Genomic DNA, 12,849 nt, shown 5'->3' on the forward strand with positions numbered 1-12,849 from the left:
TACATGCAAAGCTTTAGTGCAGGCTTGACCCAATATGCTGACACAAACCCACAGAGGCTGGCAGAAGCTGGTAGAGCTGCTTAGCTTCCTCAGTGCTGTGGCGAAAGACAGGCTGCCTTGCCCCACAGAGCATCTGGAAAGAAGATGTACGAGAGCGACCACATCAGGCAGTAAAAAGCAGACAGAGACAATGGGGAAAAAAACAGCATGGTGACACCTGGAAGAAGAAAAAGTGCAGACATTCAATTTCTAGGAAGCTGTCTTCTATGCTTTCTACCCTCTACTCTCCCATCCCCACCCTCCCATTCTTTATTTTTCACCCACAGTGCTTAAGAAACAAACAAAAAGAGACAGGAGCCCTGTCTTCAAGTTCAGTCAGAGACAGGTAAGTAACTAGAGAAGTATGGCCCAATGCAGTCTCAGGTTCCATTGTGTCAAATTCACATCAGAAGTTCCAGCCAATAATAAATCTGAATTGCCTTTGTTAGGGAAAACAAAACAAAACAAGACAAAAACCAAAAACCCTTGTTAGGAAAAAAAAATCGTCCTCATTGTTTTAAATTTAACATGTGATAGGCCGGGCGCGGTGGCTCACGCTTGTAATCCCAGCACTTTGGGAGGCCGAGGCGGGCGGATCACGAGGTGAGGAGATCGAGACCACGGTGAAACCCCATCTCTACTAAAAACACAAAAAATTAGCCGGGCATGGTGGCGGATGCCTGTAGTCCCAGCTACTCGGAGAGGCTGAGGCAGGAGAATGGCGTGAACCCGGGAGGTGGAGCTCGCAGTGAGCCGAGATTGCGCCACTGCACTCCAGCCTGGGCGACAGAGCGAGACTCCGTCTCAAAAAAAAAAAAAAAAAAAAAAATTTAACATGTGATAATGACCAATGCAATATGATATGTATGCAGAAAAGAGTTCACGTGCAGGCCTGAGACTGCTATCCTCAGAAAGGCCTTCTTGCAAGGCTGGCCCTGGGCTGATGCCTGGAAACTTGAATAGTAAACAGTTCCCTAGACCAACATAAAACTTTCCCCAACTGGTAAGAGTGTCTCCCTGTTCCTAGACTGTCCGTATAAGCACAGTGGTAACATCTGCTTTCCTTCTGGGAGTCTGGAATTTTGGTACATGGTAGGCACAGGGTGCTGACATGACCATCCCCCAGTAAAACTTGGGAACTGAGTCTCTGATCAGTTTCCCTGGTAGCCAACACTTTATTGTATTATCACAATTCAGTGCTGAGGAATTAAGTGCCTCTCGTGTGACTGCTGGGAGAGGACTCTCTGAAGCTTGCACCTGGTTTCCCCCGAACTTTGTCCCATGCACCTTTTCCCTTTGCTGATTTTGCTTTACATCCTTTTGCTGAAATCAATCTTAGCCATGAGTACAACAACAAGCTGAGTCCTGTGAGTCTTCTCGGGGTGGTCTTGGGGACTCCCAACGCAATTTGCGTCTCAGATTCACCACCAAAAGGCAAAAGAGCACTCACGTTTGTGGAATATCTATTTTGCACTAGACATTCCGCTAGATGTGTACATTTTTTTCATTTACACTTCACAATAATCCCGTGGTTTAGAACTAAGTCTGTTTTTCATAAGAAGAAACAGAAGTAACCCGTGCAAGGTCCTGATTCAAACCCACTTCTGCTTGACTCTTAAAAACTAGACACACTGCCTCAGGGAGCTCAAAAAGAGGACAAAGAGAGTATGAGCCAATGGTATTTCCATGGGAATGATCACCATGTATCCTGTAAGAGAAATCAGAACATACGATCTGATAGAAGACCACTTCTAAGAGTAAGAAGCAGTTAAGGATATGCATGGGCATTTTGGAATACTGCATTTCAAGAATAGTCATTGATCTGTTGAGGCAAAAAGACAATACTGAAAACCAGAGTTGTCTTGGAAAGTACATGGCTGGCGCGTTGGCTCATGCCTGTAATCTCAGTACTTTGGGAGGCCAAGGTGGGAGAATTGCTTGAGTCCAGGAATTTGAGACCAGCCTGGACAAAAGAGTGAGACCCCATCTCTACCATATATGTATGATATTGGGGTACTCTCTTTAAAAAAAAAAGTATACTATAAAAGGTCTCAGAGTGCTGGTCACACAGGCCAGTTCTCAGACATACGAAGCTCTGTGGGGTAGAAGGGACCTCAGTCTAAGAAGGCGACTGGCTGCACTCCAAATAAGAGGAATGTCCACAGAAGCCATTTTGAAATCTACCCAGTAGGGCTCTGGTATTAACTGTTGTCAATATCTGTAAGGTGCAGTTTCCTCCCTTACTCACACAGCAGGACAATCTGAGGAAGGCTGAGGCCAAGTATGTGGTTTATTTTGAGAAGAGGGGGGTCAGTAGTATCTACAGGAGCGAAGAACACTAAGCAATACTACTGTTATGAGATAGGAGAAGGGGAGGTGGAGGAGAAGGTTGAGGCTAGAAATGGACACATCTGTGCCAGAGGATTTATATTTATTATCTCATTTAATCTCAGAAATCCTGCAAAGTAAGGATTAGTGGCTTCGTTTTACAGATGAATAAAATTGAGCTCAAAACAGTGAGGTATTAGCCCAAGTTCAACTAATATGTGCTAGAGTTAGAGCTTGGGCTCAGGACTTCCTGAGAAGCTTCCAAACCCAGAAGCTTCTCACCACCATTCTGCCTCTACCACCTAAGGTGTAGGAGGAGCCTGGAACTTTGACAGGGCTGTTGGTGCTAATGTTACAAAAGGTATAAACCTTAAGGGAAAGGTCAGGATGAAACTGAAGACCCTATAAACTAGAGTGGACTCACAGGGGAATAATGGAAGGAACTCTGCATCCCCATAGATGTTTGTTTTGTTTACAGGAGCACATTTTAAGAGAAGAAAAACTGACATTCCTTGAAGGAAGCCCTAAATCAGGGGAAGCTCTAGGGAGACTTCTGCAAGGCCCCAGTGTGACCAGGAACTCAGGGCCTGGAACCCAGTGCTCAGTTACTTCAAACCCAACCCTAAGAGTCATCCATGTCTCCTCCTCCTTCCTCAAGGTCAGTTCTATTTCCAACATTTATCTCAAATCCATTCACTTCTCTTTATCTCCACTGCCACCATCACCTCTCATCTGAAGAAAAAGTTTGTTTTCCTCCTTACATTCTCAGACCTACAATCTATTCTCCACATTGCAGTCAAAGCGATTATTGAAAACTGCTGCTCCAGCCCTACCACTTCTCTGCATAAATCCCTTTAGAGGCTCCTCATTTGCCTTTGGTATCAAATGCCAAATCCTGCCAGGTCTGTTCACCTCATGGCCTCAGTCTGCGTCACTGGCTGTCTCAGCAAGTTTCAGCCACGTTGCTCCACTAATGTGTCCAGCCCCTGTGGCCTCAAAGCCATCACAACATACTGTTCCTCTGCCTGAACCTCCTGAGCCTCCCCACCCCCACCTGGCCACTCCTCTTGTAGGTCTCACTTAAGTGACACCTGCTTAAGGATCCTTTTCTTCCCTTCAGATCATCCCGGCCTGAAGTAGGTCACCCTCTGACACTCTCTCAGAGCACCCTGCACTTGCATAATACATACAGTAAAACTATATGTTTCTAGATATTTCTGCCATTATTTGTTTGATATCTGTCTCCCCTGTGATCAGGCTCTAGATTCAGAGGCAGGGACTGTTTGCCTAGTTTACCAATTTGATTTCCAGTACCTGGCACACGGTGGGTGCTTCCTAAATCTCTATTGAACTTATTAACATTTAGCAAGTATATACTGAGCATCTACGATGTGATTGACACACTTCTAGGCACTGGGGATTATATTAATAGCATGAATAAAAGAGAGTCCTCTATTGGGGGTAGGTTTAGTGTTTATAGACAATAAGAAAACTAGTAAATATGTCAGATGATTATCAGTTCTATGGGGAAAAATAAAGCAGAGTAAGGGAGATAGAAAAATGCTGGGGTGAGGTACAGTGGCAATAAGCAACAGTGATAACAAACTGGCCATAGTGACATTTTCACTCACCTCCTATATAAACCAATTTTTTCCAGTTCTCAGACTCCAGGATTTTGTCATATGGATAGTAGCTCTGGTCCATCATGAAGAGAATCATGAGTGAGGCCATGCAGCAGAGGATGAACTTGTTGCCTTTGGTCAGAAGGGAGGTGGAAGCCAAGATGCAGGAAGCATAGGGGCAGGGTAGACCCTTGTATGTGAAGGGGACTCCTGCCAGGAAGAACACTGGAGATTAGCTGCTTCCCTCTGCTCTAAAGATACCAAAATGAAGCAAGCCCCTCTCTCTTTGGGTATTCCCCTACCCGGGATACAATATTCCCTTAAACCCAAAGGCAGTGGCAGGCTGAAAATCATTTATTCACAAAGATGATGCATGGCAGCCAGCTAGGACCAGGGTGTGCGCTGGCTCCTAGGAAGTCTCTGCTGAAAGGGTCCTTTGAGACCTGCTAGTCTAAGCCCTGTGCTGTATCTGCTCTCCCTCACTTTGTGACCTTAGGCAAGACAATTTCCCTCACTGAATCATGGTTTCTCCATCTGTTGTGAGGAAGTGGAATACAACCTCCAGTTCTAGTCCAAGAATCAATGTGCTCCATCCAAAGGTCACAGGTCATGCATTGAGAAAGAGGCACAGCTGCTCCAAGAAACGAAGGCCCTTGCCTCCCAGCCCAGGGCTCTGCCAATGCAGCCTGCAGCCTCAGTGGGCATGGGGCATGGGGCATGCAAGGAGGAAGGAAAAGGAGCTCCAAAAAAGGAGTAACTACACCCCAGGCTTCTGGCATCCGACAGCCCCCTGTTCTGTGCTCCCCTGCCCTCTGTTCTAAGGCAACCTTGGTTCCACTCACCAGGTGAATAAAAGCACAAGTGGAAAGAAGCAGCTGACACATAGATGATGGCCAGGATCCCACTCAGAAGTCCATCCACGCCTAGGAGCAGAGCGGAGGCCAAGCCGAAGGTGGTGAAGACGGCAAAGTCATTCAGCTCGGCTCCTGCCCCAGAGGGCCCAAGGTTAGAAGAACTTATACTCCCACATCTTGCGCCTTAACCCCCATCTAGTAGGGGAGCTGGGGTAGTGACAAGAGGGATTCTGAAGCCCCAGAGAGCAACAGCTGCTCCCCTGGGGCAGTCTGTAGATCAAAGATCTGGATCTCCTCCTGGCTCTGCCTTGTGCTGGCCACTGGCCTTGGGCAAGTATTTCCCTCTCAGATCTTAGTTTTCCCATCCCTTAACATGCAAGGGTTGGACTACGATCAGATACAAACTGATAAGCTGTGGGACTTTTTTCAAGCTAAATCTTTTTTTTTTTTTTTTTTGAGACGGAGTCTCGCTCTGTCGCCCAGGCTGGAGTGCAGTGGCGCAATCTCGGCTCACTGCAAGCTCCGCCTCCCGGGTTCACGCCATTCTCCTGCCTCAGCCTCTCCGAGTAGCTGGGACTACAGGCGCTCTAAAGATACCAAAATGAAGCAAGCCCCTCTCTCTTTGGGTATTCCCCTACCCGGGATACAATATTCCCTTAAACCCAAAGGCAGCCACCATGCCCGGCTAATTTTTTTTTGTATTTTTAGTAGAGACGGGGTTTCACCGTGGTCTCGATCTCCTGACCTCGTGATCCGCCCGCCTCGGCCGCCCAAAGTGCTGGGATTACAAGCGTGAGCCACCGCGCCCGGCCTCAAGCTAAATCTTACATGGAAGCATTCTACTGTATTTTAAACCAGCTGCTCTGCTGGTTTAATTTTCATCTCCTCTCTGCCAACCTCCTCTCACCCCACCCCTACCCACTTCCACTCCAATACCTGGATGGGCCCAGAACAGGGAAGCAGGGCAGATGAGAAAACTGAAAGCCAGGACAAGGACCGCCCAAAGGTCAATAAGTGAGCCAGCAGAGGAGCTGGAGCTGGACCGCGGGGCTCCCGAACTCCTGCTCCAGGGCTGCTGCTGCTGCTCTCAGGAGGGTGTGAACAGGGGTGGATGCCTGATGAAGGCCTGCGGGATGTTAGAGGATAGATGAAGGGGTGACCCCAGATGGATGCTACTGGGGGCAAGGATTAGGGGCCTGAACTCACCCAATTTGGAGCAGATGTTTATGTGGCTGGTCATTGCCCTGACTGCCACGTCTAACAGGAAGCTGACCAGGAGCATCCAGGAGGCATAGTGGTGTTTCCTAAAGCGCAGGCCAGCAAGCCCAAACAGGGAAGCACTTTCGCAGTTTCCACTGGAGACTCTCCCCCGCCCCCCATTAGTATATTAGTACACACTAATACACTTCCTACACACCTCCCACACTTGCACACATACACACATCTCTTCATGTCCCCCACACTCACATCCTTTCTGATATATGCTGCTTTTCGCACCACACATGCACACACACATGCCTACATCCCTCACAAACTCAATCTACAGTCTTAAAGGGGTGCCCCAAACCCCCTAGAACATCACTAAGATCCCTTCCAACTCTAACTTCCAGGCATTTTTGATGGCACAGGGGACCTAGGTTCTAGCCCAGCCTCTGCCACCATCTCCCTATGAATTCTTAGGTAAATCACTACCCCATCTCTAGGTCTGTTCCCCCATGTGTAAAATGAGGAGTGTATGCTAAATGATTTGTTTAATAGATGCAAACCTATTCAGATGACCTGTTTCTCCTTGTGTGAGTTTTGGTAACTTATGTCTTTTAAGGGATTGATTATTTTCAGCTACGATATCAAATTTGTGGGCATAGAGTTGTTCATGGCATTCTCTTATTATCCTTTTAATATCTGTAGAATAAGTAGTAATGGCCCTTGTTTCATTTCTGATATTGGTAATTTCTGTCTTTTCATTTTTTTAACCTGGTTAGCCTGGCTAGAGGTTTATCGATTTTATTGATCTTCTCAAAGAACCAACTTTTGGTTTCATTGATTTTTCTCTATTAATTTCTTGTTTTCGATTTCTTTGATTGCCACTCTAATTTTTATTTTATTTTTTGAGATGGAGTCCCTCTGTCGCCCAGGCTGGAGTGCAGTGGCGCGATCTCCACTCACTGCAACCTCCACCTCACAGGTTCAAGCGATCATCCCTGCCTCAGCCTCCTAAGTAGCTGGGATTACAGGCATGTGCCACCACATCTGGCTAATTTTTGTCTTTTTAGTAGAGATGGTGTTTCACCATGTTGGCCAGGCTGGTCTCGAACTCCTGACTTCAAGTGATCCACTGGCCTCAGCTTCCCAAAGTGCTGGAACTACAGGCATGAGTCACTGCGCCCGGCCTAATTTTTACTTTTTACTTTTTTTTTTTTTTTTTTTTTTTTGAGACGGAGTCTTGCTCTGTCACCCAGGCTGGAGTGCAGTGGCGCAATCTCGGCTCACTGCAAGCTCCGCCTCTCAGGTTCACGCCATTCTCCTGCCTCAGCCTCCCGAGTAGCTGGGACTACAGGCGCTCGCCACCGCGCCCGGCTAATTTTTTGTACTTTTAGTAGAGACGGGGTTTCACCGTGTTAGCCAGGATGGTCTCGATCTCCTGGCCTCGTGATCCGCCCGCCTCGGCCTCCCAAAGTGCTGGGATTACAGGCTTGAGCCACCGCGCCCGGCTACTTTTTACTTTTTATGCTTACTTTGGATTTAGTTTGCTTTTCTTTTTCTAGTTTCCTAAGGTTAAAGCTTAAGTTATGGATTTTAAGTCTTTCTTTTTTTGAATATATGCATTCAATGCAATAAATTTCCCTCAAAGCAAAGCACTGCTTTCCCTGCATCCTATAAGTTTTGATAAATCGTGTTTTCATTTTTTTTAGTTCAAAACATTTTTAATGTTTCATGAGACTTCTTCTTTCATCCATGTGTCATTTAGAAGTGTGTAGTTTAATCTCCATATATTTCAGGATTTTTCAGCTATCTTTCTGTTATTGACTTCTAGTTCATTTCCATGTGGTCTGAGAGTATACTTTTTTGTTTCTGAGACGGAGTCTTGCTCGTCGCCCAGGCTGGAGTGCAGTGGTGCAATCTCGGCTCACTGCAAGCCCCGCCTCCCGGGTTCATGCCATTCTCCTGCCTCAGCCTCCCGAGTAGCTGGGACTACAGGCGCCCGCCACCATGCCCGGCTAATTTTTTTTTTTTTTTTTTTTTTTTTTTGTATTTTTAGTAGAGATGTGGTTTCACCATGTTAGCCAGGATGGTCTCGATCTCCTGACCTTGTGATCCGCCCATCTCGACTTCCCGAAGTGCTGGGATTACAAGCATGAGTCACTGTGCCCAGCCAAGAGTATACTTCTTTTAAATTTGTTAAGGTATGTTTTATGGCCCAGAATGTGGTCTGTCCAAGTGAGTTTGAGAAGACTGCATACTCTGCATGGTTGGACGAAGTACTCTATAGATGTCCATTTTATCTAGGTGACCAGTAGTGTTGCTGACTTCAACTATGTCTTTGCTGATTTTCTGCCTGCTGGATCTGTCAGTTTCTGATAGAGGGGTGTGGAAATTTCCAACCTTGATAGTAGACTCATCAATTTGTCCTTGCAGTTCTGTTACTTTTGTCTCATGTATTCTGATGCTTTAAATGATTTCCATGAGCTCTTTCAGACCCCACATTCTTGATTCTGTGCCTCTGCCCAGCACATGCTCCCAGGTCCCTCTAAAAGCTGCCACCACAGCTGCAAGCAAACCTACCCTGAGAGGCCCTAATTGCAATACTTAGGCAGCCCAGAAGTAGCAAAGGGCCTGACCTAGACCTCAGCTGTCTCCAAACAACCACAGCATTTCCTTTGTTTAGACCTAGTCCTATGTATCTAAAGGGAACTGAAGCTAAATAAAAATACTCAGGGCACCATCATGGCATAAAAACAACACTCCCAGATAATTAGGCTGAACTAAGAAGATAGAAATTTTCTGGGCTAGGCACAGTGGCTCACGCTTGTAATCCCAGCACTTTAGGAGGCCTAGGCAGGTGGATCACTGGAGCCCAGGTGTTTGAGACCAGCCTGGGCAGTATAGTGAGACCTCATCTCTAAAAAAAAAAGAAAAAGTTTCTTTAAAAAAGAGATTTTCTGCTGTAGGTATACCCTACCCTATTGTATTATACTCCAAAAACCAAGACTTAGAGAATTACAAAAATTTCCAGCTGGAAGGGAGCTTAAACATCATCAGGTAAAGTCATCTTATTTTATGGATGAGAAACAAATCCAAACAGAAGTCACTTGCTGATGGTTACAGACAATCAAGTAGATTAGGAGGATGTTACCTGCATCATAAAGGATTTATCTTTAAAGGACTGACATCCCAAAAACAGTGAAATGGGATTCAACTTACAGAAATAGAATTTGCTTACAACATTTTGGGGGAACATATACATGTCCTGGACCTCCCAGAACAGTGCTAATTTCAAATATTCTGCCAGGTCATATGATCTAAGAATTAGAAAATATGAACTGTGGCTTACTCAAAGATTGCATAAGGGCCACCAGAACAGAATCTATTGACTTTCTCATAAAAACCATTCTAGACTCTGCCATAGCTGGAATGAACTGGCACAGCTGAGTCTGGGACCTTGGCCCCTTGACTCCTAAGCCACTGCACTTTCCCCGGGTACACTGTGGATTCCTGTGCCTCAGTGCCTGCTCTCTAAACTCTCCCTCCCCTTCCCTCATGCCATTGGCTCCAGCTCTTGGCTAAGAGCTTGCTGGGCCCCAGACCTACCTGCTGAAGCTGAAGATGATGGAGAAGAGCCCCAGCACCATGTTGGCCAGAGATAAGGCACTGGTAACATCCTTCCAGGAAACCTCATTTATCTGGGAATGGCTCTGGTCATGGCTCAAGAAGAAACTGGTACCCTTACCTGGGACCCAAGAGAGAGGGGCAAAGGGTTCCCAAGGTTAAGGAGTCCCAGAAGAGGCTCCCAGGGACCCGTTCCACTAGATCTCATCCCAGAATGGCACCCTCCCTACATTCTGCTTCACTGGCTGGACTAAGGGAGACAGGAGGTAGATGAAGGAGACTCAGGAGGTGAAGACAAAGGTGCTGAGGATCCAGCATCTTGGGAAAGCTCAATAGCAGAGTGGGTGAACCAACACAAGCGTAGTTTCTACTCCCTCTCTGACTGCACCTTTGCCCCACAGCGCAGACATCCCTCCAGTCCATATGCTGACTCTCCTGGAGCCCCATGGCCCAGAATGCAGGGGATATGGGCCCTTCTCCCATCTGAGAGGTGGGCCCTTGTCACTGACGAAGGGTTGGTTTGAGAGAGAAGTAGTGCCAGGAAGCCCTGTTGTCCCACAGTCCAAGCTCACTCCTTCTGAAGCACAGGGCTGCAGCCGAGGTGCCTCAAGGTCCTGGTTCTGACAGGCCCCAGTCAGAACAGCAGGCCTACTTCCCACAAGGGAAGAGACCACAGATTAAAAATGAATGTGTAGCCGGACATGGTGGCTCATGCCTGTAATCCCAGCACTGTGGGAAGCTGAGGCAAGTGGATCATCTGAGGCCAGGAGTTCGAGACCAGCCTGGCCAACATGTTGAAACCCTGTCTCTACTAAAAATACAAAAATTAGCCGGGTGTGGTGGTGCATGCCTGTAATCCCAGCTGCTCAGGAAGCTGAGGCAGGAGAATCGCTTGAACCTAGGAGACAGAGGTTGCAGTGAGCCAAGATCACACCACTGCACTCCAGCCTGGTGACCGAGCGAGACTCTGTCTAAAAAAAAAAAAAAGTGTACAACATTGAATAGTTCACAAAGATCTTTTCGCCATGTTCCCATCCCCATGTCTGCTTCTCAGATCCTGACAACCTCAGGAGATGGTGCTAGAATTCTCCCCTATTTTATGAATGAGGAAACTACGGTTAAAAGAAAGGAAGATACTTGCTCAAAGTCACACAGTAAGTAGAAACAAATCTCATCTGTTTGATTCTAAATCTGGTGTTTCTTCTGCTGGGGGCATAGATTTCAGCAGGAGGAGGTGTGTGGGATGTAGCAGTGAGGGAGCTCAATGGCCAGGCCTGCGAGGCAGCAGCAGCCTCCCTGTGTGTGTGGGACCGTGCAGCCCGGCCCCACAGTGCTCCCAGTCTCTCCCAGTCTCTCCCACAACAGGGAATTGGCTGGCCCCGCCCATCTTCACAGCCTGTCTTGTCTCTGTTTTCACTCTAAGGCCACATTTGTACACCTTACACTCAATCTGCTTGTGAAACTGAGTCTCTTGGAGAAAGAGCCCCATTCTTCCCCAAAACCGAGAAGCCCCACTGGTTGGGGCAAACTTACCAGCCACAAATAGATCCTGCACTTGAGTAAAATAAACAAGTTTCAAGGTGTTCCCAGATCTGTCTTCTCATTTAATCGTCACCCATTTCAGAGGTGAGGATTAATCTCACCTCCAGCTCTGCCTCCATCCAGCCCCTCTGTTCAGCCCCAGGCCCATCTGGTCTGGACAAGAGCTGAGACAAACCATGGTCCTTTCTCATAAACCCGCCACCAAGATGCCAGCAGCTGGGAGGGCTGACTTGGAGTTTGGGACTAGAGTTTATCAGGGCAGCACTGCTGGGCTCACTGCCTCCATGGGCCAGCCTCACTCACCAAAGGGGATCAGTAGCTACATGGCCAGAGCCATTGGGATTCCTAAGACCTTCTTATGCCAGAGCCCCTCCAAATCTAAAACAAGAAGCAATGCAAGCCAGGGAAATCTGGGAAGGGAAGGGAAGGGAAGGGGGCAAAGGACTTGCTGCATACTCCCTCCCCATGAACCTGCTGCAGTGGTCTCTCCTGGGTCTCTGGGCTGACCCCAGCAAGATTAGACATCCCAGTGTCTGCTGCTCAGAGCCAGTTAGCAGGTGCCCAGGGTCTGTCTACCAGCTGTCAAGCATTGCTACTGCCTCTGTGCTACTTCACACTGGTTAATTTTTAATTAATGGTCAATTGTCTACTATATCATCTCTTTCATTATCTCCTCCATTCACAAACCACTTTCACATTTAGGATTTCCATTGGCCCTGTGAGCACTGTCAGGCAAGGGTTCTTATCCCTACTTTCCAGGTAAAGCAAGGAAGACTCAGAGATGGGAAGAATCTAGCTCAAGGTCACACCAGAAGTGGCAGAACAAAACTTACAATTTTGCCTTAAGTGTTCTTTCCCCTGTGCTCTGCTGTCTACCGACAAAGAGGACTGAACATTGCACTGGTTATATGCTCTGCCTGAGCTGGGTGCTGGTAGAAACCTTGGTCCCTGCCATCACAGGGTTTACAACCTATCCAAAAAAATGAGTCTCTTGCATACATGTGGAGACTTAAGACTATTCATAGTGGTACCTTATCTTACAGATGGGGAAACTGAGGTTTGAGGAGAGTTAAGTGACTTGTCCAGTAAATGGTGGAGCCAGGATTTGATTTGGGTCTCCTCTTTCCCAGTTAAATGCTGTTTGCAGCAGAATGCATGGGTCCCAGGTGTGAAAGGATGTGGAATTGAGAGTAAGGGCTGTAGAAGACAACAGAAATAAGGAACTACCCATTCATTCAGCAAATGTTTGGCTAGGGGCAAGATGTGGTGCCTGGTGCTTCGGACACAGAAAAGATTAAGACCAAGGGACACAGTTTAGCCACAGTACCTAACCCTGCACAGAAAAGAGGTGACTGGGCTACTAAGGGAGCACCAAAAAGGGGCTCAGCCTGCCATGGGGTGAGAAGGCTCCCAGGAGGGGCAAGGGCTGAGGCTTGGCACAGCACGAGCCTGCAGGTGATGTCACTCCCCAGCTTCTTGAATGCCCTCAGGATGGAGTTCAACTCCTGCGTTTGGTATGCCAGCCCTGCTCAGCTCTCCCAGCTTCCTCTCAGTCTCCCCACCCTTCTCAGAACCTCCCTTTGGTCTTGGGTTGGGTGGTGCTCCTCTTTAGGAAGCCCCTCTGACATTCCCCCCGA

At 47.4% G+C, this 12,849-nt stretch overlaps 1 protein-coding gene across 2 annotated transcripts in view; it reads right to left on the reverse strand.

Moving 5' to 3' along the window:
• The window catches only part of TMEM269 (transmembrane protein 269), a 17,888-nt gene continuing 5,039 nt past the window's right edge, over positions 1–12,849 (reverse strand). The window contains exons 4-8 of one of the 2 annotated variants that reach the window (XM_055255448.2): positions 9,653–9,791; positions 6,050–6,147; positions 4,832–4,975; positions 3,999–4,199; positions 1–217 (exon numbers count right to left, since the gene is read on the reverse strand). In XM_055255448.2, the coding sequence (XP_055111423.1) occupies positions 90–217; positions 3,999–4,199; positions 4,832–4,975; positions 6,050–6,147; positions 9,653–9,791 (710 nt within the window). In that variant the 3' untranslated portion in view covers positions 1–89. Of the gene's footprint in view, positions 218–3,998; positions 4,215–4,831; positions 4,976–6,049; positions 6,148–9,652; positions 9,792–12,849 lie in introns of both variants that reach the window. The other variant, XM_063627756.1, reaches the window with a different exon arrangement.

Source organism: Symphalangus syndactylus, chromosome 12 (assembly GCF_028878055.3).
Source record: "Symphalangus syndactylus isolate Jambi chromosome 12, NHGRI_mSymSyn1-v2.1_pri, whole genome shotgun sequence".
Taxonomy (NCBI): Eukaryota; Metazoa; Chordata; class Mammalia; order Primates; family Hylobatidae; genus Symphalangus; species Symphalangus syndactylus.